The sequence below is a fragment of the Stegodyphus dumicola genome, chromosome 1, assembly GCF_044657685.1.
Source record: "Stegodyphus dumicola isolate Sdum_Otavi_A_Nest chromosome 1, ASM4465768v1".
NCBI classification, from domain to species: Eukaryota; Metazoa; Arthropoda; class Arachnida; order Araneae; family Eresidae; genus Stegodyphus; species Stegodyphus dumicola.
This window is the reverse complement of record NC_140768.1, coordinates 154686361-154711482: the sequence shown is the minus strand read 5'-3', so window position 1 is coordinate 154711482 and position 25122 is coordinate 154686361. Positions and strand designations below refer to the sequence as shown.

The 25122-nt window shown below is 32.9% G+C and overlaps 1 protein-coding gene across 1 annotated transcript in view; it reads left to right on the top strand.

Moving 5' to 3' along the window:
• The window catches only part of LOC118197154 (hepatoma-derived growth factor-related protein 3-like), a 68861-nt gene that overhangs the window by 36628 nt on the left and 7111 nt on the right, over positions 1 to 25122 (top strand). The window contains exons 5-6 of the mRNA XM_035368654.2: positions 3854 to 3904; positions 21972 to 22052. Coding sequence (XP_035224545.1) covers positions 3854 to 3904; positions 21972 to 22052 — 132 coding nt within the window. The remainder of the gene's footprint in view (positions 1 to 3853; positions 3905 to 21971; positions 22053 to 25122) is intronic.

Here is a 25122-nt window from a genome sequence, read left to right as displayed (position 1 = left end):
TAAAAATGATTGAATTATGTTGTTCTTATCTTGTGGTGATTTAATGCCTTTAGTTAACCTTCATGTAATAATTGTGGAATTATCAACAATTGAAAAGTTGTTTAAGTGCAGTTTAGTCTAATTTTTGTTTATCACAGCAGCCATATTTGTTTACACTTGAAACTTGGCATAATATTGGATTTGTTGCCAATCTAGAGAAACTAAGCTTTGCAATAACAAAGATAACTTCTTCTTTTATTCTTGCAAATTAAATCATACTTATTCCATTCTGGAATTATTATTTCAGTTTATATTGACTCAGCTTAGTGTCCACAACAAATTAAGTCAGTTTCTACGCCTTCAGTGTCTTTTTGCCTAGTAAGACCAAAAGTAAACTTTTAGTTTTGTGCACCAAAAAAATCTGCCTTTTTGCCCGCTGGCCAAATTGCTTGTTTTTGCATCAAAACTGTAATTTTAATTGTAAAAACAGTTTTTACTTCCTTGCAGGAAGTGAAAAGGGAAGTACTGTAATCGCAAAAAATTTCAGGTATCATATTTCAACGAAAATATCCGATTTGACTACTATCAAATGCAATTTAACGATGTTTTTGCTTGACATCTGAACATAAGGACAGAATAAAGGACTCTTTCCCCCCAAAAAGTTATAAAACTGATTTAAAATGAATTCTGAAGAGAATTTTTCGTAGTGTCTGTGCATACGTATGTACGTATCTTGCTTAACTCAAAAACAAGTATCCTCAGAACGTTGAAATTTTGTATATAGGACTGCTATAACATGTGGATGTGCACCTACTATTTTGATTTCAATCGGCTGCACGAAAAGTATGTATTTATATGTATATATAAAAATTGACTTTGCTACTTGCCTCAGTGAGCTCAGTTTCTTTATTCTTATATGTTTGTAAATTATGCATTTTTTGCTTTAAAAATGATTGAATTCTGTTGTTCTTATCTTCCTGTTAAGAATTTTATGCCTTTAGTAAATCTGCAATCAATATTTATAGAATTATCAACAATTTAAAAGTTGTTTAAGTGTGGTCTAATTATTTTTGCCATGGCGGCCATATTTGCTTACATTTGAAACTTTGCAAAATAATGGATTGTTTCCCAATCTAGAGAAACTAAGCTTCACAACAACAAAGATAACACTTTCCTTTATTATTGCAAATTAAATCATGCTTAATCTATTCTGGAATTTATTCGAGGAAATAAGTGTTTAAGATTTACTTTGTAATTTTTAATATTGTTGCGTTTTTCTTTTCTTTCTGCTGATACCAGTTGTTATGCTATTACGGGTTCGTATGGATTTGGAGTCAGTAAAGACAATACTACTTCCTGAAGTATCGAAACACACTTTATTAGCCAGTATTGTCAGGACAGCTCCATAACACATTTTACAGTCGTCAATGAACTACTATAAACACACCGACACGATCAGCGACATAGCCTTCAGGTTATCACGGTAGCTTCCTGCAAAGCACCCGACTTTGCTTTCCGCAGTGCAGCTCCCGACTCTGCTTGGTCATTCTGGAAACTCCACATACACTCAAGACTGTCCACGCTACAACTCGCATTGCACTCGACACACGAGCACAGCTCCCGACTCTTCCGTTCTGTCGTTCCCAGAGCTCAACACACTGTCTCAATGATTCACTAGCCACGATACACTAACAGACTCCTTCAGTGCACTCGATGACCTACTCGGCACTCGCTGCCCGGCTGTCAACTCCATCGACTCCGCAGGGATTGACTTGCTAGATGAGACACCAACTCGATACTGACTCTCTCTATGCGAGACACACACACTAACCGACCAGCAGATCCAATAACTGCGGACCAGCAGGTTTTATATAGCTTTTGCCTTGTGTTCGGGAACATTCTGGGCTAAACTGGTAAAAATTCGTTCCAGAAGGTTCTCCAACCACCCATGATATATCGCCAATTTTGTCGCCAAATGTGGCAACCCTAAAACTGCTTTGCGGGGAAGCCATCTTACTGCGCCTGTACATTTCATAACAATATATATAGTTTGAGTTTTTATGTATATTGCCTTGTCGCGAAGTGAGAACTGAATTAATTGAATGTGAAATATATCTCTAATGAAATTCGAGGAAATAAGTTAAAATGAAATGCAGAAAAAAGTGAGTATAATTTAATATTCCACACAAGGAAGTCATATGGTGATCATCAGATTTTTTGGTTTGGCCCATCAATATTAGTAATCGGAAAAAACTTTTATTTCGTTAATGATTACATCTGTCCATTGTAATATTTTCAGAGTTTTTAGGGAATCCTTTCATTCAAGAATGGTACAAGTTAGTTTGCATAACAATAAATAAATAAAACTAAACACTAAAGGTGTTATCTCTCTGATACTCTGTGCATCACCAAGTTGAGCAGTTACACCAGGAATGTATAAATAATCCTCTAAGGTTGGTGGTTATATTATCTTCTTTCCACTTATCTTCCAAATCATTGTCACTATCAGATTTTGTTACATTTCTTCGCAGTTTTGGTGGCCCAATATAAGATTTATTACTGTCTTCAGATAAAGTATAATTTATTTCAAAATCTCTTGGACAATCAGATAAATCATCTGTGTATTATTCATTGAAAGATTCTTCATCGTTACATTATATCATGGTTGAAATTTCTTTTTTATAGCAAAGGGATATGAGTGTTTTTATTACTTAAATATCTGCTGCAGTTTTTGACATGACGTCACAAGTTTATTCGTGGCCAGTTAGCAACGTTTTGGCATGATGACACGAGTTAACTTGTAACTGGTCAGCAACATTTTGGCATGACATCACGATTTTTTTCGTGGCCGGTCAGCAGCATTTTGACATGATGATACAGGTTTACTCTTAGCCGGTCAACAATGTGTTAATGGCATAAAAGGAAAAACAATAGAAGTTGTACTTTTGTGACCCCCATCATAATGGTGCTAAAATTATCACCAGATTCATTTGAAGTAAAAAAGAATGATGTGGCATTTTCCTTGGTCATCAGTAAATAAAAAATAGCTAACATTTAAAAGAAAAAACAAAAGAACATATATTAAAAATCGGTCTACTCACAGCTCTTATTTTCCCAGTCATCACTAAATAAAAAGTTAACATATTAAAAAAAAAGTTAATATGGGGCTTACGTACAGCTTTTCTCATGCTGAATAAACTAATTATTGTGCCCTGTTTCTGCCAAGACATTATACACTGCTAAATACTCTATATGAGATTCAAACTTAAGGATAGATCTTGACAGCCAACTTTGCCAACGATTATACCTTCTAAGCAGAATAAAATATGGATCTTTTAATGTCCTGAAATAATTATTCAGTAATGTTCAATAATGCAATATTTGCTGAACTGTTTGTTATTAATTTCAGTTAAATTTTTAAAAAGATTTTACAGGATTTTGTGAAGATAATAGCTTTATTTAATTTAAAAAAAACCTGCACACGTAATGAATAGAATGAATATTTTAAGTTAAAACTTTTTCTTAAATCATGGAAAGTTATAATGCATTTAGTTGCAACTAGTTATTTAAATGCTGTAAGCATTCATGTTAAGAAAAAGCCATAAATAGCCAGTTAAGAAAAAGCCATAAATAGCGAGAAGAAAAGTAAATTTTTGGAAACTGAAAAACCATTTCTGAACTTTTTAATGTTAATAAGCAATTTATGCAGTTTTGAAAATATTTCATTTTGATTTAAGTAAAATTTTTAAGACTGCAATTGCTGCACAGATGTAAAATTTCATTGCATAAGTATTTGGTTTACTGAAATTTTTCAGATATGCATTCTGAACAGCGTGGTCTTTTTATACTCCAACTAGTATTTTTGCAATTTCAGAAAGAAGATGGTGGAGCTCATAAGAGAAAGGGAGAGCACAAAGAGTCAAAAGTGAGTTTATCATATTGCATTTTAAAACATTTGTTCATCCAGTGAAAGTGTTTTCCAGTGATCCAGTGTTTTCCATCCAGTGAAATAATTTTAGTTTATTATCTGATAATGCAAATTCTTAGGAGCCTATTTTTCTTTAATAGTTGATAAAAGTAATGTAGCTGAAGTAAAATAAAAGACATTTTCTTAGAAGTAGACTTTTTCTTAGCCTCTCAAATTTTCCTTTTATTTCTTAGCTGTTTTTCTTTTTAGCCCAAAGGGTGTTAGCCCAAGAAGGGCTATTAATATCATGATAAATGTTGGTTCACTTTTCAACCTGTTGCCACCAAATATTACAGCCCTGTAGTATATTTAAAGAAATTAAATAATGAAGAATCTGCATAAATGTATGTATGTTTCTCGCATTGTGATTAAACAACGGTACCTAGATCCATCAAATTTTGAATAATGAATGTTTGCCCGATTATGGGCATCAGAAAGCCCAAATTTGTAATTTGTTTTATTATCTATTTCATATTTTGTAAAACTTTATTGAATTTTTGATTAGCAAACTCAACGATTTCAAAGCGAGCAACGAAAAAAACATTTTTATCTCGAGCACGCGAGACTGTGCATCGGAAATTCTAAAGTTATGCTCATTTAAAAATTATTTTGCACTTTTGAACTGAATTTTATGGTTTAAGTGCGAAGAACATGATATTTAATAAATAAAGGTAACACTGAAAACATTAAAAAAACACTCTGTTGGGCATAATGTAAAATCTGAAAGTTATTTTTTTTTTGTGTGTCTGTGTGTGTGGGTGGGAAAAAGCAAATTTATATCTTTGTAAAGCTGTGCCCTGTCCTCAGTTATATGTAATAATAATTATTGTTTTGGAATGTTGTTAACAGAATGTTGAATGCTTGTGTTTTATAAGTAATCTCATGAATTAAAACTTTATTTATTTCTAGCAGTAGCTTTTGATATACATCATTCGCCAAAGTGAAAATACTCAGCGCAAACACACAAGGAGAATCAACTAGCCAAAAACATAAAAAAAGAAAGCAGAAACATAAAACAAACAAACATCTGTAACAAATGTCAATTAGTCTGTAAGGCTTGCAACTGTTCTTTAACCTTCCAGTTATGTATCATAAATATTTCCAGAGACAGCTGGGCATACTTCGAGATGCTCCGCATTCATCACATGGTCACTGCTGCATGAGCTATAGTTTTGGGTGAACAGTATTCCAAATCTGTGCAGGTGATCAGCAAGGCAATCATGGTCAGTTTCTGGCCTGAAGACGGCAATAGCATGCTGTCTTGGAAAATCAGGAACTCCTTCAAGAGTCTCTTTCATAGTTTTATCACTAATAAGTTCAAATAACTTTGTGTGTTAGTTCTTATTCAAAATATTTTTTTTTTATTCTATTCATTGAAGCGTATGGGATCTCTTATTGTATGGATTTCAGAAAGCCTGTGCCTTTCTTTGCAAGAAGATCAGTCATCTCATTTCCATATATATCACAGTGTGAAGGTATTCATTACAGTACAGTGTTCTTTTTCAAGGTTAGCAGCAACCTAGACTTCTCTTCATAACTTCATAACTTAGTTTCAGGAGTCACCTCTGTGCAGGGCATTTTACTGCTTGGGATAAAAGCACTATTTGTTAACTTGACTGTAGAGTGCAGTTTTCTAAACTCAGCTTGAGAGGATGAAATTAGGCAGCCATTCTCCAGAAAGAACACTAATTTTTCGTTCACCATTCTTTCCATAACCTTGCACATTATGCTAGTTAAAGCTATAGGTCTCTAACTTGACAATTTGACAATGCTTTGTCTTTCTTTGCAATTGATAAGATAAATGCCTTTTTCCAAGGTGCCTTCACTTCAGAAGACCGTATCTTATTAAACAAGGATTGCTGGAACTGAAGTGTACTAGGACCTAAATTCTTCAAAAATTCTATATATAGTTTCAGCCTGCATTCTTAAACTTACTCTGACTGAGTTAAAAGTTACTCTGAGGACTCTAAATTAAGCGGATATTTCCCTAATTTGTCAGTGTTGTCGTGCTACATTATATAAATATTTCTATTTGTCAGAAATTTGACTAAAGTCTTTGGCTAATTTGTCTATTTGGCAGCATTTGACTAAAGGTTTCAAAGGATAGAGGTTAAAGTTCAAAGTGCGCAGCATTTTTTTGATTTTTCAACTTTGAGGCAAACATTTCATTTTTGGAATAAAAAAAAATTGTTAATTTATGCACCCCAAATCATCAAAATAACTTGACAGTTAAAAAGTTAATAATGCAAATTATGTTACAGCATGAAATCCCAGATCCGGACTCTTCGGTGTTTCGGTGATTCTGAATTTGGGAATCATAATTGAGTTTAAATCATCAGTTTAAATCTAGTAGGATGACTCACAGGAAATTAAAAATATGAAATGGTAATTTAGGAAATAATGAAGCATTAATGACTTTAAGAAAATCAAAATTTATGAAGAAAAGCTAAATATTTATTTGTTAGCTTTAAGTTTTTGCTGTTAAACATTTTTCCAGTGTAAGTCATTTAATTTGCTTTGCTTTTTGAACCAAAATTTCTCTTTATAGAGAGAAATAATTTCTTGTTCAATTACAAAGTTCTACTGTTCAAGTCCTGTAATTACTATGTCAAGAATTTTCATTAAATTGTCAGTCAAAATTTTTTCATTCTCAGCAATCTGCCTGTCGCTTTTTTCACTATTGGTAGCGATGTTTTCTGGGTTTAGAACCATGCTACATATTTCGCCATTCGTTGCTTGATTGATGATTGGGGCATTGGCCTTGCAATGAAAAATACCTGTTATATAATCACTTACGTACATTTCTTTCAAATTTCCATTAATTAAGAAACTTTGATTTTTGTTTGCAATATCTGAGTACCTTCAAATTCATGCATTCATCATAAAGTTTACCTAGCATAAGCTGGCAATGTATCATGAGAATAATGATTAAAGAAATATTGCTTTGCTAAATTTCATCTTGCTTTTGCTGCATGCTGTTGATGTAAAGCCTGAAATCTTATTAATTATTTATTATACTTATTCCTCTTGCAAAGACTTAAGGCTTGTTTAAGTCTCCACGGAAATTCATGAAAAATTTCGAGCTACGAAAAGCATGTAAAAAAACTACAGACTACAGAAACAGGGTATGAGAAGCAGTACGCAAAACAGAACCAACTAATTCATCCAATGATTGGCTGAATACTCATGTCATCATATATCATGTGCTATGTGCATTACTGGTTTTGAAGAAGCCAATCGTAAATCAGTAACTGTAACCATTAATCATTTGTCAATAGTTCCTTCCCCACACTGTCTACTTTCTCTATCTGTGTTTCTCAGGTTTGTTGCTGCTGTATAGGCAAAGAACCTGTAGAGCAGTCTTTGGTATAGAGTTGTTTAGCCTGCCTCGGCTCCATTGTTTAGATTATGGCGAGAGCTTAGCATGTGTCTTGCGAGATGTGATTAAGCTTGAAGTTCTTGGTTAATTATGCTGCCTCGAATGAAGAAGCTAAAATTATAAAAGCATAAAGAACATGGCACTATGAAATCTAAAGAATTAACGGATTTCTTAATAAAAGATGATGAAAATGATGCTATAAAAGTGGAATGCTATTTTGTTTGATTTTTAAATGAATATAATCTACTGATTTCAGGTTCCTGTCTTTCCAAACAGCTTTTCAAAGCAATGATTCCAGATTCTGCCGTAGCAAAAAAATTTAGCTGCGGCCACACCAACACTGCTGCTATTATGAAAACGCTTGCAGGAAGTACTGTTGCCGATATTATAAAATCAGTGTTCAATGCATCATTTTCTCTTAAGTACTGATGGAAGTAATGATTACAATGATAACAAACTTACCCTTTGATTATAACATATTATAGTAAAGAAAAGGGATTGATAATTACTTCATTGATTTCTATTTTAGAATGCACGAATAATAATGGAGAAGGTATTTTTAATAGTATGAATGAAAACTTTAAAAACGAAGGTTTAGAATGGAAAAATTGCTTATAATTTTCTTCAGATAATGCTAGTAATATGATGGGAAAATTAAAAGGTGTAGCATCGTTTATCAAAATGCATCAACCAATTATAATCATCCAAGGTTGTCCATACCACCTCTTGCATATAACTGCAAAAAAAGCTACTAAAAAATTAACTGGCTCAGAAATCAAAATAATGTTAATAGATGTATATTTTTATTTGGAGAAAAGTTCAAAACGAAAGCACAGCTTTAAAGTTGCTCAACAAATTTTGGGACAGAATGCAAAATCTCATTAAATTTTGAAATACTACAGTACGAGATGGTTGTCTCTTTTGGACTGTGTAACAAGGATTTTAGAACACGAGGATTTTAGTGAGGTGCTCTGATTAACATTTTTTGGTGATTCACCAGATGACACTGAGAATGAAGGAAAGAGACTGCAAAACATTAAAAAAATGTTACGATCACCAAATTGTACTTATTATTTTCGAAAAATACTTTGCCTTTTTTCATAACAATAAATATTAATTTGCAACGATAAGCTTCTTATATACCAGGGTTCGTACTCTCCTTAAGAGTCCTTAGATTTCTTAGAATCGATTTGTGGTCCTTAAAAGTCCTTAATTTCGACCAAATTCGGCAGGAGTTCCTTAATTTTAATCATCTGAAATTTCTGTCTATTTTTAAGACTGCCATTTTAGATGAGAATTAGCATTTTGGGCAAATATTTTTGGCGATTCATTGACAAATATAGTTATCTTTTGAATGGGTGAATAGGTTATTGAATTATAATTTGTTTCTATTTGTAATACAAACGGTGGGAAGTTTCTGAGCAAGAAGTGAAACATAAGCATTTTGAAATTATTTCATTTTTTCTAATGAAGAGATCTTAAACTACTTTTTGCTTTTGGGAATGTGAATTCTTTATTAAAAGGTTCCAAATTCGGCGACTTATCAACATTTTCGCGATTTTAAGATCAGTTTCTGTAAAAAAATTTTAATTGGTAAATCTAGGAATTTTTTTATGATATGTTTTTAAACATTGATAGTTTTTGAAAAATAAAATGTTTTCCATATACATGACAAACATTTATTTAAGCTATGAAGACGTAGAACAACAGAGTAGAAACATGATATTACACAACTTCTCGCTTACATGCGATACTCACCGTTGACGTTGGCTATCTACTTAGAAAAATATTATGAAGCAGAGACTTGCTTATCATGCGCTAGGGAAATCAACGGCAGTTGCCAACATACCCCCTTTTGACGTTGATTCTCCTATTCTTGAAAAGTAAAACAAAATACATATTAAACAGTATTCAGTTCTATAATTGTACAACAGTTTTGATGCTTAACAGGAGTCAGGGGTTTGGTTAACACATCAGCTCCCATTTCACTTTTAGGTATGTACTGCAATCCAGTTCACCGTGTTCATATACTTCACGCACAAAATGATGGCGAACATCTCTGTGCTTTGTACAAGAGTGAAACTCTGAGTTCTTCATAGTTTTCTTAGTTCCTTGATTGTCGCAGTATATTGTTGGGTTTTCTATGTTGTAACCCAGCTCTTTCAGGAAACGACATAGGTAGATGGTTTCTTTCGCGGCCTCAGACAGAGCCATATATTCCGCCTCCGTTGAAGATAGAGCTACACTGCGTTGTTTTCGTGATTCCCAGGTTATGGCTGAACCACTTAATATATATACAAAACCTGTGTAGGATTTTCGATCATCAACATTTGATGCCCAATCTGCATCCACAAAGGCGATGAGTGGTTTTCCTGTTTTCGTATAAATTAGTACTTGATCTTGGGTCCCTTTAGATATCGAAGTATTCTTTTTGCAGCATGCCAAAGTTCTTTTCCCGGATTGTTGTTAAATTGACTTAAGAAATTCACGGCATATGTGATATCTGGCCTAGTAGCTACTGAAAGGTACATTAGTGATCCGATCAGATTTCTAAATGGAACATTTTTCATGTCAGCGATTTCATTTTCGTTTTTAGGACTCATCTCTTTTGATAATTTTTTGCTGTTACCTATAGGTGAAGACACGGATTTAGTATTTTTCATATTATACCAATTTAAACTATCATCAAAGTATTTCTTTGGAGAAATTTTAATTGAATTCCCATTTTGGTAAAATTATATGCCTAAGCAATTATGTAATTTTCCCAAGTCTTTCATTTTGAAAGCAGAAGCTAAACTATCGCGAATTGTTCGATATGTTTGCTTACAACCGGTAAAAACATCGTCTACATAAACAATTACAGTCAAAAGTCGTTAATCCGGACTCGTCGGGACTTCGGCGATTCCGGATTATCGATTTTTCCGGATTATAGATCATCAGTTTAAATCTGGTAAGATGGCATGCAGAAATTACAAAATTAAAAATATGAAACCGTAATTTATGAAATAAAGAACAATTATGATCTAAAGGGTATCAAAATTTACAAAAAGAAAAAGCTTAATATTTATTTGTTTACTTTATTAAACATTTCCTTCAATGTAAGTAAGTTGCTTCGTTTCATGTGATAATACTTTCTCTTTAATTCTATTAAACAGACATAATTTCTTGTTTAGTTACAAAGTTCCGCTGTTCAAGTCCTATAATTGCTGTGTTGAGAATACCGACTAATTTGTCAATCGAAGTGTTTTCATTTTCAATAACCTCTGGGTCACTTTCTTCACTATCGGAAGCGAATTGGAAGCGAATTATAATGACGAGGAACTTGATTTAAATCATATCAAAGACAGAATGAAATACTACACTTAGTATGGAATTATAAACCAAATAAAATAAAAACATCTGCCCTGAAGATAAGGATAGTGCTGACAGATCAACTTCCAATCCGCCGAGTGAAATTGATAAACAGATTTCGGATCTCAAAACATACTTTCGCTTTGTAGATACAAATTACATATTAGTAAATATATATCGGAAATTCTATTTGACATAATCTTTCTAATCTATCATAATCTAATAATGACGTTTCTGCCCTCCCCCCCTCTGCGGCAGAGCAGCGTGAAATTGATAAACAGATTTCGGATCTCAAAACATACTTTCGCTTTGTAGATACAAATTACATATTAGTAAATATATATCGGAAATTCTATTTGACATAATCTTTCTAATCTATCATAATCTAATAATGACGTTTCTGCCCCCTCCCCTCTGCCGCAGAGCAGCGTGAAATTGATAAACAGATTTCGGATTTCGAAACATACTTTCGCTTTGTAGTAAATATATATCGGAAATTCTATTTGACATAATCAAAAGTTCAAGCTTACTTTTATAAAATTGCTCTAACAGTCTGCAAAAAATGATAAGCCGGATCCAATTCGAAGATTAAGGAACAACGCAATCGGCAACATTAACTGAATTAGATAACTTTAGCTTAGCGTATAACTCCGTTACAATTTAAACGCGCATGCGCACCAACATATTCGCAGCCGTAAGGGTCTTACGCGCTCTCGTAAACGCCTGTGCGCATGTGTGAACGCGACGCATGCGCAGAAAGTTTGTAGCTTTGAGTTCCGGATTATAGATCATTTTGGATTATGGGTGTCCGTATTAACGACTTTTGACTGTGTAATAGTTTCACTGTTAGACGTCTTTCTAATATAAACACAATTATCTGAATTAAAAGATTTAAATTTCATAGATTTTATTTTTTCTTCTAACCACTGTTTAAGACCGTATAATGATTTCTTTAAAAGACACACTTTATCTGAATTAGTTTCATCGCAAAAACCTTAGGGAATTTCCATGTAGATTTCTTCATCTAAATTTCCATTTATATAGGCCATTACAAAATCTTAATTGGTAACCTTTGAGACTGTGTTCTACAGCGTAGGCTAAAACTGTTCTTATGGAACTTAACCTAGAAACAGGGAAAAAAATTTTCAGTGAAATCAAGGTTAGGGATTTGAGCGAACCCTTTAGCAACTAGCCTAGCTTTGTATTTTTCAATAGTGCCATCGTGATTATATTTTAATTTAAGAACCCATTTACTACCAATAACTTTCTTGTTTTCAGGTCTTTTTACTAATTTTCAAGCCTTTTCTTGAACAAGTGAGTTATGTTCTGACAGCATGGCATTATGCCAATTTTCAGCATATGGTCCATTTAATGCTTCTTGCACCGTAGGATTAATGCTTTCCTCAACAACATTTTGAGTTTGTTCATTTTTATTTACACTTGTATTGTGATATTCCTTTTTAGGCCTTCCTGGCAAACCTGTTTTTATTTTCTTGGGTCGACCAGGCCACCTTTTAATCAGGATAGGCGGCATTGATTCGCTATCTAAATCACTTCTGCTTCCCTTTTCAGAGTCAAGTGGCAACTCGCTGCCATCCGGAGGTGATGATTTATCACAACATGTTTTATTTATAATTTTTTCCTACAGAGCGAAAGGCAGATATATTTCTTGCTCTGAATCGTAACTCCAGCAGTTTTCAAACTCATTAATAAATGTTACGTCTCTGCTTATCACTTTACGTGCCTCAGGGTCTATACGCTTTTGATTCATCAGAATAGCCAATAAAAATACATTCTTTAGATTGAATATCAAATTTGCCTATTCCTGGCCTTTTATTTAGTGGAAATGCTTTTTGGCCAAAGGTTCTGAAGTGAGAGACAGCTGGTACTCTGCCAAATATCACTTTGTAAGGTGTTTTTGTTTCGCCTTTTAAACCTCGCATTGAGGAGCGATTTCGAATGTAAGTAGCCGTATTGACGGCTTCAGCCCAGAATTTCTGACGCGGATTGGATTGCAATAACAAACATCGCGCCATTGAAACTAAAGTGCGATTTAATCTTTCCGTGACGCTATTTTGGGCTGGTGTGTAAGGATGCTCATTTCTTGTTTTATTCCCGCATCGTTAAGAAATTTATTAAAGTCTTTCCCTAAATATTCTAGCCCGTTATCGGTTCGCAGAATTCTGATTTTAGAATTAAGTTTTTTTTTTTTTTTTTTTTTTTTAAGATGCTTTAAAATTTCTGAAAGCCTCTTTAACATCATCCTTAGATTTTAGAAAATAAACACGAGCATATCAGGATTTATCATCGATAAATGTAGCGAAATAAAATGATCCACGTATTGATTCGGTTCTCATAGGACCACGCAAATCAGAATGAATTAGATTTAACAATTCAGTACTTCTATATTCAGATTTTTTTGGAAGGGGTGTTGCAGTTTGTTTACCCTGAATGCATACCTTACAGGTAGAAAGAGAGTCATTTTGAGAAAAGAAAGACCTCTAACCATGTTATTTAATTGAATTTTTTAAAGATCATTTTTATTTAAATGGCCAAATGTTATATGCTGCTGATCTATTTGTTTAACAATTGATACAGATTCAAATATTGGCATGACAAAATAAAGATCAGTTTCGCGTTTAGCTAAAATTACTGTTTCGTTATTAGAATTAATTATTTGAGCACATTTTTCTTTGAAAATTACTGAAAGATTATTTGCAGTTACTTTAGACACTGAGATTAAATTATTTTTCAAATCTGGTACACACAATACATTTTTAAGTTTGATATTTTCAGTTTTAGAACCTATACGAACTTTAAATTTAACAGTTCCTTTTCCGATAGCTTTAACTATTTTATCAGCAGCTAATTTAACATAAGTATCACCTACCTCGTGAATTTCTTGGAACAGTTCCTTGCTGTTACAAATATGTGATGTTGCACCATTATAGAGACAAAAAAAAAAATGTCTCTAGAATTACTATTCATGCATGATATGGCCTTTTTCTTGATCCAAGAAATTCTGATTTTCTGCAGACATTGCAGTTTCACTAAGGCGTTTGCTTTTAGTTTCTTTACTTTTCTTCCTACATTCCGATGCTCTATGCCCATAGATATGGCAGAAGTTGCATGTTTAGTTAACTGGACACTGTTTTCGGTTTGCAGATTTACCTGATTTCGGTTAAGGAACCAGTCGTTGAGTATACTTCCGATCTTTTGAATAGAACACATGTTGTGGTTCAGAAAAGGATGAGTCTTTATTTTTGCGAGTGCTAGCTTCTTCCAACAGTGTAATTTTCAGCATTTCTGGAGGAGGCAGTTCATCATGAGATTCGATGGCTATTCGAAAGCTTTCATAAGAGTCCGGTATGTGATATAAAGGCAATATTGTAAGCAAATCATCCGCAATGTTTATTTCCATTTCTTTCATTTTGTCCACAAGAATGAAAAAATCATTTAGATGATCAGTCATTTGTTTAGAAATACTCATTTTTGTAAAAAGCAATTTTTTTTAGAATTGTGGCCTTTCTAGCTGGTCCCTTCGATTTGTAAATAGAATGCAATTTACTCCATAGTTCATGAGATGTTCAGACACAATTCTTTACTTGTGGAAGTTCACTGGGTGAGATGGAAAGGATTATATCAGCTCATGCTTTTTGGTCAGTAGTTTTCCAATTAGTTAATTCTTCATCACCAGGTTCTGGTTTCGGAATTTTCCCAGTTACATAGTTCCAATGATCATTTTTAATCAGTATTGCTTCCACTTGCAACTTCCACGTGTCAAAATTGTACTTTAGCTTTTCAATTGAAACTGTATTTGTCGTCGTCATTTTCATTTCAGTTGACGCAGCTTGGCTTGCCGAAAGAAGTTAACAGTGGTGCTTGGGCAGCACAGTTAAGCACTACCTGGGTCCATAAGCAATGAGGAATAAAATGCCGTCTATTATATACATGACAAATATTTATTTAAGCTATGAAGACGTAGAACACCAGAGTAGAAACATGATATTATGTAGCGCTTAACACTTCTCGCTTACATGCGATACTCACCATTGACGTTGGCTAACTACTTAGAAAAGTATTACGCAGCAGAGAACTTGCTTATTATGCACATGTGCTAGAGTAATCAACGGCGGTTGCCAACAATTTTCATTAAAATAATCCTAATATATTGAAATTGTATTCAAGAAATAACATTAAAATGAAACATTTTTATTTTTCGCTATCATGTTATAAAGTGACATTACTTTCCATTTTGGCAACTTGTACAATATTGTGAACCTGGAAAATAAATAAGGTAATAATGCTTAAATTAAATGTTGGGGTAAGAGTTTTTCCCATGTAATTGTCTCAATATGCATCAGTTTTCTCTCTAAAATTAATTTTATACTTTTTTCTTGATTTTGTTCTATATACTTCTGGCTTTTTGCTCTTACAGAAATGGTAGGGGTAATTTTTCTGTAGGATTTTAGATACTGCAACTTGGAAAGTTTAGAAGGATTTGACAAGATTTATAGACCCTCGAATCTAGAAGATTCTAGGAAAATGTCTTTCTGGTATTAATACATAATGGATGTGTTTTACAGAAAGTTTGTGATAAACTTTTACTTTTTGGAGAATTTTCAGAACAATGAAAACATTTTATTTAATTGCTTTACTTCTGATACTAGAAGTCTTTTTCTTAGCATGTTTATCTTTCCTTTGTTTTCTCTGTTTTTCACTAGACACAGACATGGAGAGATATCAAAAGTGCTTCTAATCTTATAACATGGATAGGCATTTATAGAAAGGAATTTTTCTGTTAATAAAGAAATTGAAAACTGACAATTTAAAAGATTCATCTTATGTGTCTTAATGCATCATCAGTGGCGTAGCTAGATTGGGGGAAGAGGGGACATTTGTCCCAGGTTGCAGTGTCCATGAATTGCCAAATTGATGTTACAAAATTTAAGAATGAAATGTTTTTCATTCTTTGCATACAGAAGGGGGCTCAAAATCTTCAGTTGTCTCTGGGTGCTGAAAACCCTAGCTACAGCTCTGTGCATCAGACACAGGGCTGGCACAGTGCATTTTTCCACCTGATGCAATCTCTGTGGATCCTAAATTCAGCTGCCCTGGTGCCTTCATAAATTCTAAAATTTTGTCATTTCTAGATTTTGTTTCTCGATGTGTCACTAAATTCTAAAAATTCTGCTACACCGGCTCTGTAACTGGCCTTACTACGTATCATTTCATATTTATTCTGAATGTTTATATTAATAAAGAATTAAAATTAGCACCTTTTCCTGCACATTCTAAGTGCATTTAGTTTTTAAATATAAAAATTCTAAAGTGAAGAGGAAACACATTGAAGAAAGAAACCAAATACGTAAAGAGAAATGATAATATGTGCAGTTATTATGTAAATTAAGCAATTATTTATAATTTCAGCCTTTGCTATAATTTTCCCTCACCAGAATGAAAGTCACTTAAATAGTTTTTAAACTAAGGTTTTGGGGTTGTAAGACTCCGGTTGTACGCTGCATTAGTTTCTAGTAACTTTTGTAATTTGTAATTCTTTTTCTTTGCATTATCGTTGCCAATATTTGAATTTGTTATGCGATAACTTCATTACGACGAGTTACAAGTTTGTTATGACACATTACTGAGCCAGCTTAGATTAAAATTAAATCGTGTATGTAGTCTTTTAATTTTTAGCCCACATTTTTAATTTAAATTTATCGTTCCTGTTTAATTGGATCACCATAAGCTGTAGTTGGTTTTGCTAGCATAAGAACATGCCTTTATGTTCTAAGGTCTTTTTATATAAAAGGTTTATTTAAACCTTTATCTGACTTTGTACTTACTTTCAGACCTGGTGATAATTTGCTTCAGGTCTGTTAGAGGTTTTGGACTATTTAACTTTTATCAGATCAAGTAAAACCTCGTAGGTACATAGTAGAGAGATTGACAAGTTAGAAGATAAAGGGTATCTAACTAGCTAATTTAATTATTTGTAATTAACTGATCACCTTTAAAAGTTATCTCTGCATATTAAAGTGAGTTATTGCCTTTCATTAATCATTATCATGGTCACAAGATACAGCACAAAAATGTAAAACCTAATTTGCATCTAGTAAGACTTAAAATAATACAAAAATTTATCACCTCTGATGCTTTAGTGGCTTATTGGAATCTTAAAATATATTAACTGGGTTACAACCCCAGGAATTCTACAAAGTTATGACACTATAACTACGTCAGACAGGCAGAGCACAACCAACTTTCAAAACTTGCCAACTGTGCCTACATCAGGCTTTCAGGTTTGTTCTGATCAGCAGGCTTCTCTCTAGGCAAGCAGCAGCGGTGGCAACAGCCAGTCTTCTGTAACAAATCATGCTGATTTATGATGTTTGTTGGTGATCCAAGGGTACATATTATATATCATTTTGGATATTGAGTTCAACATGTATTACATTTTGGATATTGATTTGGTAATGACTTTGACATTAAGACATGTTTTTGACTTTATGGGTTAAAATAGCCTATTAACGCTTAGAAGACAGGTGACCTAAAAATCGGCCAGAGCTGCAGTGTCTCAAAAAGACTCTTTCCCCCACATCCTTCAGGGTACGGAGATAGTCATTGTCCGAATAACTTGCTTGCCACTTATGCAATGACCTTAGCACTTCCCATTTGTGGGATTTCGTAAATTCCCTTTGGTTTCCCTCAGCAGTGAAATCTTATTTCGGGGCAAAATCTTTCAGTTGTGTCAAAGGATCTTGTGTATTCTTCCTATATGTTCTTTGGTTGTGTTTCGTGGGATGCACTTGCTTTCTAGACCATTGCACCTGGGACTTATCATATTAAATATATAAATTTGAAAATAACAAAACAAAACACACACACACACACACACACACACAAAAAAAAAAAAAGAATAAAAAAACCTGAAATGTTTCAGATTTTAAATTAAGACCAAAGGAGCATTTTTTTAACATTGTGTGTTACATTTACTTATTAAATATCATGTTTTCCGCACTTAAACCATAAAATTCAGTTCAATAGCAATATCCCAAAATAGTTTTAAAATGAGTATATATCTTTAGAATTTCCAATACAGAGACTTGCGTGCTGGAGATGAAAATGTTTTTTCTGTGCAACGTTGCCATTGCTCGCTTTGAAATCCTTGAGTTTTTTAATCAAAAACTCATTAAGGTTTTACAAAATATGAAATCAATAATAAAACAAATTCCAGATTTCAAATTTGGTCTTCCACATGCCCATATTCGTAGGAAGATTACGTCTTTCAAAATTCGGTGGCTCTATGTACCGCTGTTTTATCATAATGCGAGAAATATACATAATAAATAAGGCAGATTTTTCATTATTGAATTTCTTCAAATATAATGGAGGACTCTAACATTTGGTGGCAACAGCTTGAATAGGGATTTGCCTTTTATGGTGCCGCAAAATCGCAAAACGAAAGCCATAGTCCTTCAGGGCTAACCATACTAATATGCCTATGCATATGATATATACATAGCATATACTTGAAAAATCACAGGTTTAAGTTGAAATATTATATTAATTTATATTTTTTTCACATTCAGCATAGACGTTTTTATTAAAAAATACGAAAGTTACGAAACGGTTCCAATTACTAGATATTTTATGGAAAGAGATTAATTCCCCTTATAAAATCAAGACTTTCTGTGAGGGGGATCAGTAGTAATTACTCTTATATACAGTCAAAAGTCGTTAATTCGGACACCCATAATCCGGAATGATCTATAATCCGGACCTCAAAGCGAAGTCCATTAAACAAAAAGTGGTATTACTGCAAAAAATGGAAAAAGGCATATCCTTCGTTTCTCTAACCATTCCGAAATCTGTTTATCAATTTCACGCTGCTCTGCGGCCGGGGGGGGGGACATCGGGGCACGCAATGAATTGGAAGTTGGTCTGTCAGCACTATCTTTATCTTCAGGGCAGATGTTTTTTATTTTATTTGGCTTATAATTCCTTACTAAATGTAGCATTTCATCTCGATGTACTCCGTCTTTGATTTGATTTAAATCAAATTCCTCCTCATTATAATTCGCTTCTGATAGTGAAGAGAGTGACACAGAGGTTATTGAAAACGGAAAAAATTTTGATTGACAAATTAATTGATATTCTCGACACAGCAATTATAAGACTTGAAGAGCAGAACTTTGTAACTGAACAAGAAATTATGTCTGTTTATAGAATTAAAGGGAAAGTATTATCACATAAAACGAAGCAATTTAAACAACTTGCATTGAAATAAATGTTTAATAAAGAAACAAATAAATATTAGGCTTTGCTCTTTTTTTTTTTTTTTTTTTTTTAAATTCTGATACCCTTTAGATCATAATTGTTATTTCATAAATTAAGGTTTCATATTTTTAATTTTATAATTTCTGCATGCCGTCTTACCAGATTTAAACTGATGATCTATAATCCGGAATCGCCAAAGTCCCGGATTAACGAATTTTGACTGTATTTGCTTTCTGTATTTCTTTTATTATAAATATTTGCAAATCCAAAGTGTGGCAAGAAAGCAAAATATGGAAAAAGGTATTAAATTACAGTTTTACAGCATTTACTAAGATTTAACGTATAAAAAATCTCTCATTAAATTAGTATTTACTGTTCGTTTCTTAGAAAATAATCAAAATAAATATTAAATAAAATATAGATACATATATAGCCTTTTGTTTCAACTTCTTTCTTATTAGATAATTGCACCAATATTCCCGTACTGATAACAGTCAGGTCATACCTTCGGTCAATTGAATATCACGCAATGGCATATCAGTGAAGTCAATATACACTGGTGGTTCTCGAAGGCTCTATTCTCTGTTTCAGCTAAATAAAGCTTCTGTTATATCCTTCACGTACACACGTACAAGGAATATATGGGCCAGTTTCACACACAAAATCCTTAACAAAGGCCGATCAGTGGCCAAGCGATAAAAGCCGCTGAACACTGGTAGCTTATTCTGGGATTCGATCCCAGCGAAAGGGCTCTCTATATAGGCGTTTCGAGGTTTTCCTCTTATATAACATGCACACCAGCCAGTTCCCTTTAAAACGTCTTCCATGAAGCGTCCCTCCCTTTCCATTAGTACCTAATATTTTACTGAGAGACTGAATTAATTTTTGGCATAAGCTTTTTTTTTTAATTAAAAATGAAATTGTCATCACTATGGTAAAGTAATAACGAGGAATTCTATTTTAATAATGTTTGTAAATTCAGTATTCCCCACTTTCTTGTGCATAATGAAAATACAAGCTAAATTTCTGCTGAAGTGACCTGCATAACAACATCAATATATTGGCAAGATTATTTTCTGTTAATAACACTTCCAGTTTTTATTTTCATATATCAATAAAAGTAGTAATATTTGGATTACGGCCAAGGCACAAAGGGCTATCTGCCCAAGGGAGAAGGGCCTTTTTAAAGGAAATTGCTTGGTACTCATGTTAGACATGACACTACATGCAGCCAGCTAGTTCACTGAAATGTGAACCGAACCTAACTATCAGTGTTATCGAATTTACCGCTCGACCTCTGGTAGGTCTGTATAAATAAATAAATAAATAAAGTTTATAAATCTGCTTGAAATTTTACATTAGTATTAATTTTACCAATTTTTGTGTCATTAAAAATGTTTTTTTCCCCTTTATACTTCCCCTTTTTATTGAAAATTTTGTATTTAATAGTGCTGTTTGAAACATGCAAAATGCAATGAAATGCAATGAAAATATAATCAATAAAATCTGTTTTTAAAGCAAAGGAGAATATTTTTTAAAAAGTACGCTAAAGGGGGAAAAAAGCTTTTATCAGAAAACTGCAAGAAAGAACAATGATGTAGTTGAAAGATGAAATACTTATGATACAAGGGGGTGAAAATCGATAAATTATAAAAAAGAAACTGAATAAGAATATTAATGAAAAAGGTAACTGAAACTAATATAACAAAACTACAACGAGATTTGTTTAATATATAAATATAAGCTTGGAAACAAAAGAGAACTGCTGATTTATGCGAGAAACAAATAGTTCATTTTCGAGTATGAATTAAAAATGTTAATTAGTACATGTAATTCTAAACTAAATTCAGTTTGAAAACAAATAAAAACTGATTAGACTATGTACTGATTTTAGGTGTGCATAGGAAGTATTTTTATTATGATGCAATGTCAAAAGTTAATATTCCAACATACGACAGTTATATAGCTATGAAATCTCACCATCATATGTTTCCCTAGTTTAGGGAAAAGAAACAGCAGAAAAGAGAACAAATTCCTTTATCTTATTCTCTAGTCTCTTATCTAAAAATTAACAAATACGACCCCCAAAGGCTACCCAAAGGAAAGGTTTCAAAAGAGTACAATTTTCCCTTTACAATGGCAGCTAAAAGGGGATGAAAATGCATTTGGATTTCCCATCTTCTTAAGTGAAACCTTTTCAAACTGCTCAATGTCTTAAAGGTTAAACTTTTCTTTTTTGGTTATGATGTGACCATGTTGTACTGCATGTATTGCTGCTTTAATTGCTAAATTATTTGTGATCTTCATGTCGTGTTATCTGTGATGATTTGCCTCATTACTTTATCATTTAAATTTTTCTCTTGTTGCCAAGTGAGAAAAGTTAATGTATTTATTGCCCAAACATTTCCTGTTGTGTTCCTCAGTGAGCATTTATGTTATTGAGAATAAAAATAAATTTTAAAGTTTCAATCATTTCTGCAAAATCCATAAGGAACACAAAGAAAATGGTCAGTAAGCAGCCATGCTAACTAAGCTGCATGGTTGAAATCCCTGATCACAGACAGGTGATTTCTTTGCCAAATCTCTTTTTTTTCCCTTAAATTCCTTTACTAAAGACCTTAACCTTGTTCTATGTCATTATACTCCACATGTCTTTGTAGACTTTGCAAAGAAGATGATTATGCCCTCCAATTCCATATGCATGATGTAAATAATATTGCACATGCAGGGAGTCTCTGGATAATAAATGCAGTCTAATTTCCTCAACATGGCAACTTTGATTTTCCAGTCAGTAAAGCAGTTCAGCCTCATGTTTACAGCATGGTTCTATTTGGCAGCAGAACTTGTTTCATGAAATGCTGTGTGTATTTAGAGAGCTTATGTTGGATAGCACTACATAGCTTGTCATTAAGTTTATTTTATTCTGTTGCTTTGTGTTATAACTATCTAAAAACTAAGTATTAAAGTTTCGCTGTGTGTAAGTCATGTTTCTTTTCATTTAAAACTACTTTTCAGAAAAGCAAAAAGGCCAAGGTTGAAAAGCCTGAACCATCTGTTGACGAAGAAGAAAATGAACAGTCCAGTGATGATAATTTGGTAAGAAAAATTATTTTTCTCGCATTTTTTACTTCCTTGTCCGAAGTAAATGAAGCCTTGTAATCGTAAAAAGTTTCGGGTATCATATTTCAACGAACATATCCATTTTGACTGCCCTTGAATTTTGCATGACGTCTGTATGTAAGGCAGAATAAGGGTCTCTTTTTCCCAAAATGGATTAAAAATTTTTATTTGAAAGGGATTCATAAGAGATTTTGTTTTTGTGACATCTGTATGTACTTACATATGTATGTATATATCTTGCATAACTCAAAAACGAGTAGCCTCAGTAACATTGAAATTTTGTATGTGGGCTGCTGTAACATGTAGTTGCGCGCCTCCCTTTTTAGTTGCAATCCGCAGCACCAAAAGTGTGTGTATATTATATATATATATGTGTGTGTGTGTATATATATATATATACCCACTTCGTTGCTCAGCTCTTTTTTTTTTTTTTTTAAATTCTTATGTTGGTAAATTGTGCATTTTTTGCTTTAAAATTAATTAAATTGTATTGTTCTTATGTTCCAGTTAAGGTTTTAAGTGCAACTAAGCCTAACAGAGCAGCCTTGTTTACATTTGAAACTTAGCAGACTGGTGAATTAAGTCAGTTTCTGCACCTTCAGTGTCTTGCCCATTGTCTGAATTGTTTGTTTTTGTGTAGAAACTCTTAATTTGAATTGTAAAAGAAATTTTTTTAAAACTATATTTTTCAATTTTTAATGAAGACGTTTTGAGTTTTTATGTATTTTGGCTTTGCCATAAAGTGAAAACTGAATTAATTGAATGAGAAATATATCTTTAATGAAATTCAAGAAAATAAGTTTAAATGAAATGTAGCAAAAAGTGTGTACAATGTCCGAGATCGGGATTTAGGCGATCCTGGATTTGGGATTTTTCCAAATATTAGATCATCAGTTTAAATCTAGTAAGATGACATGCAGAAATTATAAAATTAAAAATATGAGATAATGAAGCATTTATGATCTAAAGGGTATGAAAATTTACAAAAAAAAAAAAGAGCTTGATATTTATATGTTTACTTTATTAAACATTCCTTCTAATGCAAGTTGTTTAAGTTGCTTTGTTTTTGTGCTAATACTTTCTTTTTAATTCTATAGACAGGTATAATTTCTTGTTCAGTTACTAAGTCCCATTGTTCAAGTTCTGGAATGCTGTGTCAAGAATTCCGACTAACTTGTTAATCAAAATTTTTTCCTTTTCAATAACTTCTGTTCTTCACTATCGGTAGTGGTATTTTCTGGATTTAGTACCATACTACAAATTTCACCATCCGTCAATTGATTTATGATTGGAACATTGTCATTGCAATCTAAAACTTCTGTTAACTTCTCTTCTTCCCTAAATTCTGCCGCCCGGTGCAGCCATGCGAGCTCTAATGTGGTTATGGCTTTATGTGAATAACAAATCAGTTGTCCTTAATTCAAATAGCACTAAATGTAATCTTTTGGCCTATGTGTATCATTAACAAAATCTATTTTTAGTGTATGGAAAGAAGTTTTTCTTAAATCTTTCGTCATCAACATGTTTAGCGCATTTAACTTAAATATGTAATTGGCACCAAGCGTATTGTCAACAGAAAATGTTACCATACTCTTTGTTATTCAATTACTTATACAGTCAAAAGTCGTTAATCCAGACTCGTCGTGACTTCAGCGATTCCGGATTATAGATCATCAGTTTAAATCTGGTAAGATGGCATGCAGAAATTATAAAATTAAAAATATGAAACCGTAATTTATGAAATAAAGAACAATTGTGATCTAAAGGGTATCAAAATTTACAGAAAAAAAAAAAAGCTTAATATTTATTTGTTTACTTTATTAAACATTTCTTTCAATGTAAGTTGCTTCATTTTATGTGATAATACTTTCTCTTTAATTCTATAAACAGACATAATTTCTTGTTCAGTTACAAAGTTCCGCTGTTGAAGTCCTATAATTGCTGTGTCGAGAATACCAAATAATTTGTCAATAAAAATTTTTTCGTTAATAACCTCTGTGTCACTCTCTTCACTATCGGAAGCGAATTATAATGAGGAGGAATTTGATTTAAATCATATCAAAGAAAGAGTACATCGAGATGAAATACTACATTTTGTAAGGAATTGTTAGCCAAATAAAATAAAAACATCTGCCATGAAGATAAGGATAGTGCTGACAGATCAACTTCCAATTCATTGCGCGCCGCGGCGTCCCCCCACTGGCCGCAGAGCAGCGTGAAATTGATAAACAGATTTCGGAATGGTTAGAGAAACAAAGGATATGCCTTTATCAATTTTTTGCAGCAATTCCACTTTTTGTTTGATGGACATCGAAATATACTTTCGCTTTGTAGATCCTTTGGAAGCTCCAGCATCGGAAATTCTATTTGACATAATCGAAAGTTCAAGCTTACTTTTATAAAATTGCTCTAACAGTCTGCAAAAAATAATAAGCCTGATCCAATTCGAAGATTATGGAACAGCGCAATCTGCAACATTAACTGAAATAGATAATTAGATAATTTTAGCTTATACCATCCGTTATACATTAAACATGCATGCGTAAACTTATTATGCGCATGCACACACGCATATGCGCAGCCGTAAAGATCTTATGCGCATGCATCAACGCAATGCATGCGCAGAAAGTTTGTAGCTTTGAGGTCCGAATTAACGACTTTTGACTGTATAAAAAAATTGTTTAAGCATTGCTGTATGAGTGATCACTCAAGTTGTCATGTGTTGATAAACATGCGGTGCTGGAAGTAAAAATATAATAAATAATGATTCGCCAGGTTCATCAAGGAAATAAAATATGTTAATAATAAATTGTTAGTTGTTGTAAAATCAATAATGTTTCTGTGTAGAATGTTTCGGTTTGAGATGTGTGCCTAGCAAATATGCAGCTAAATCCACACGAATTTATGTTAAAATGATTATTTTTTTAATAATGATGTATTTTATTTAGTGCTGAAGTGAGATTAGGAATGGGGACTCTCCACCTTTTATTATGAGGGGGAGGGGAATCGAATGCGCATGTGTAAAGCATACCCCTCTCTCCCCAAG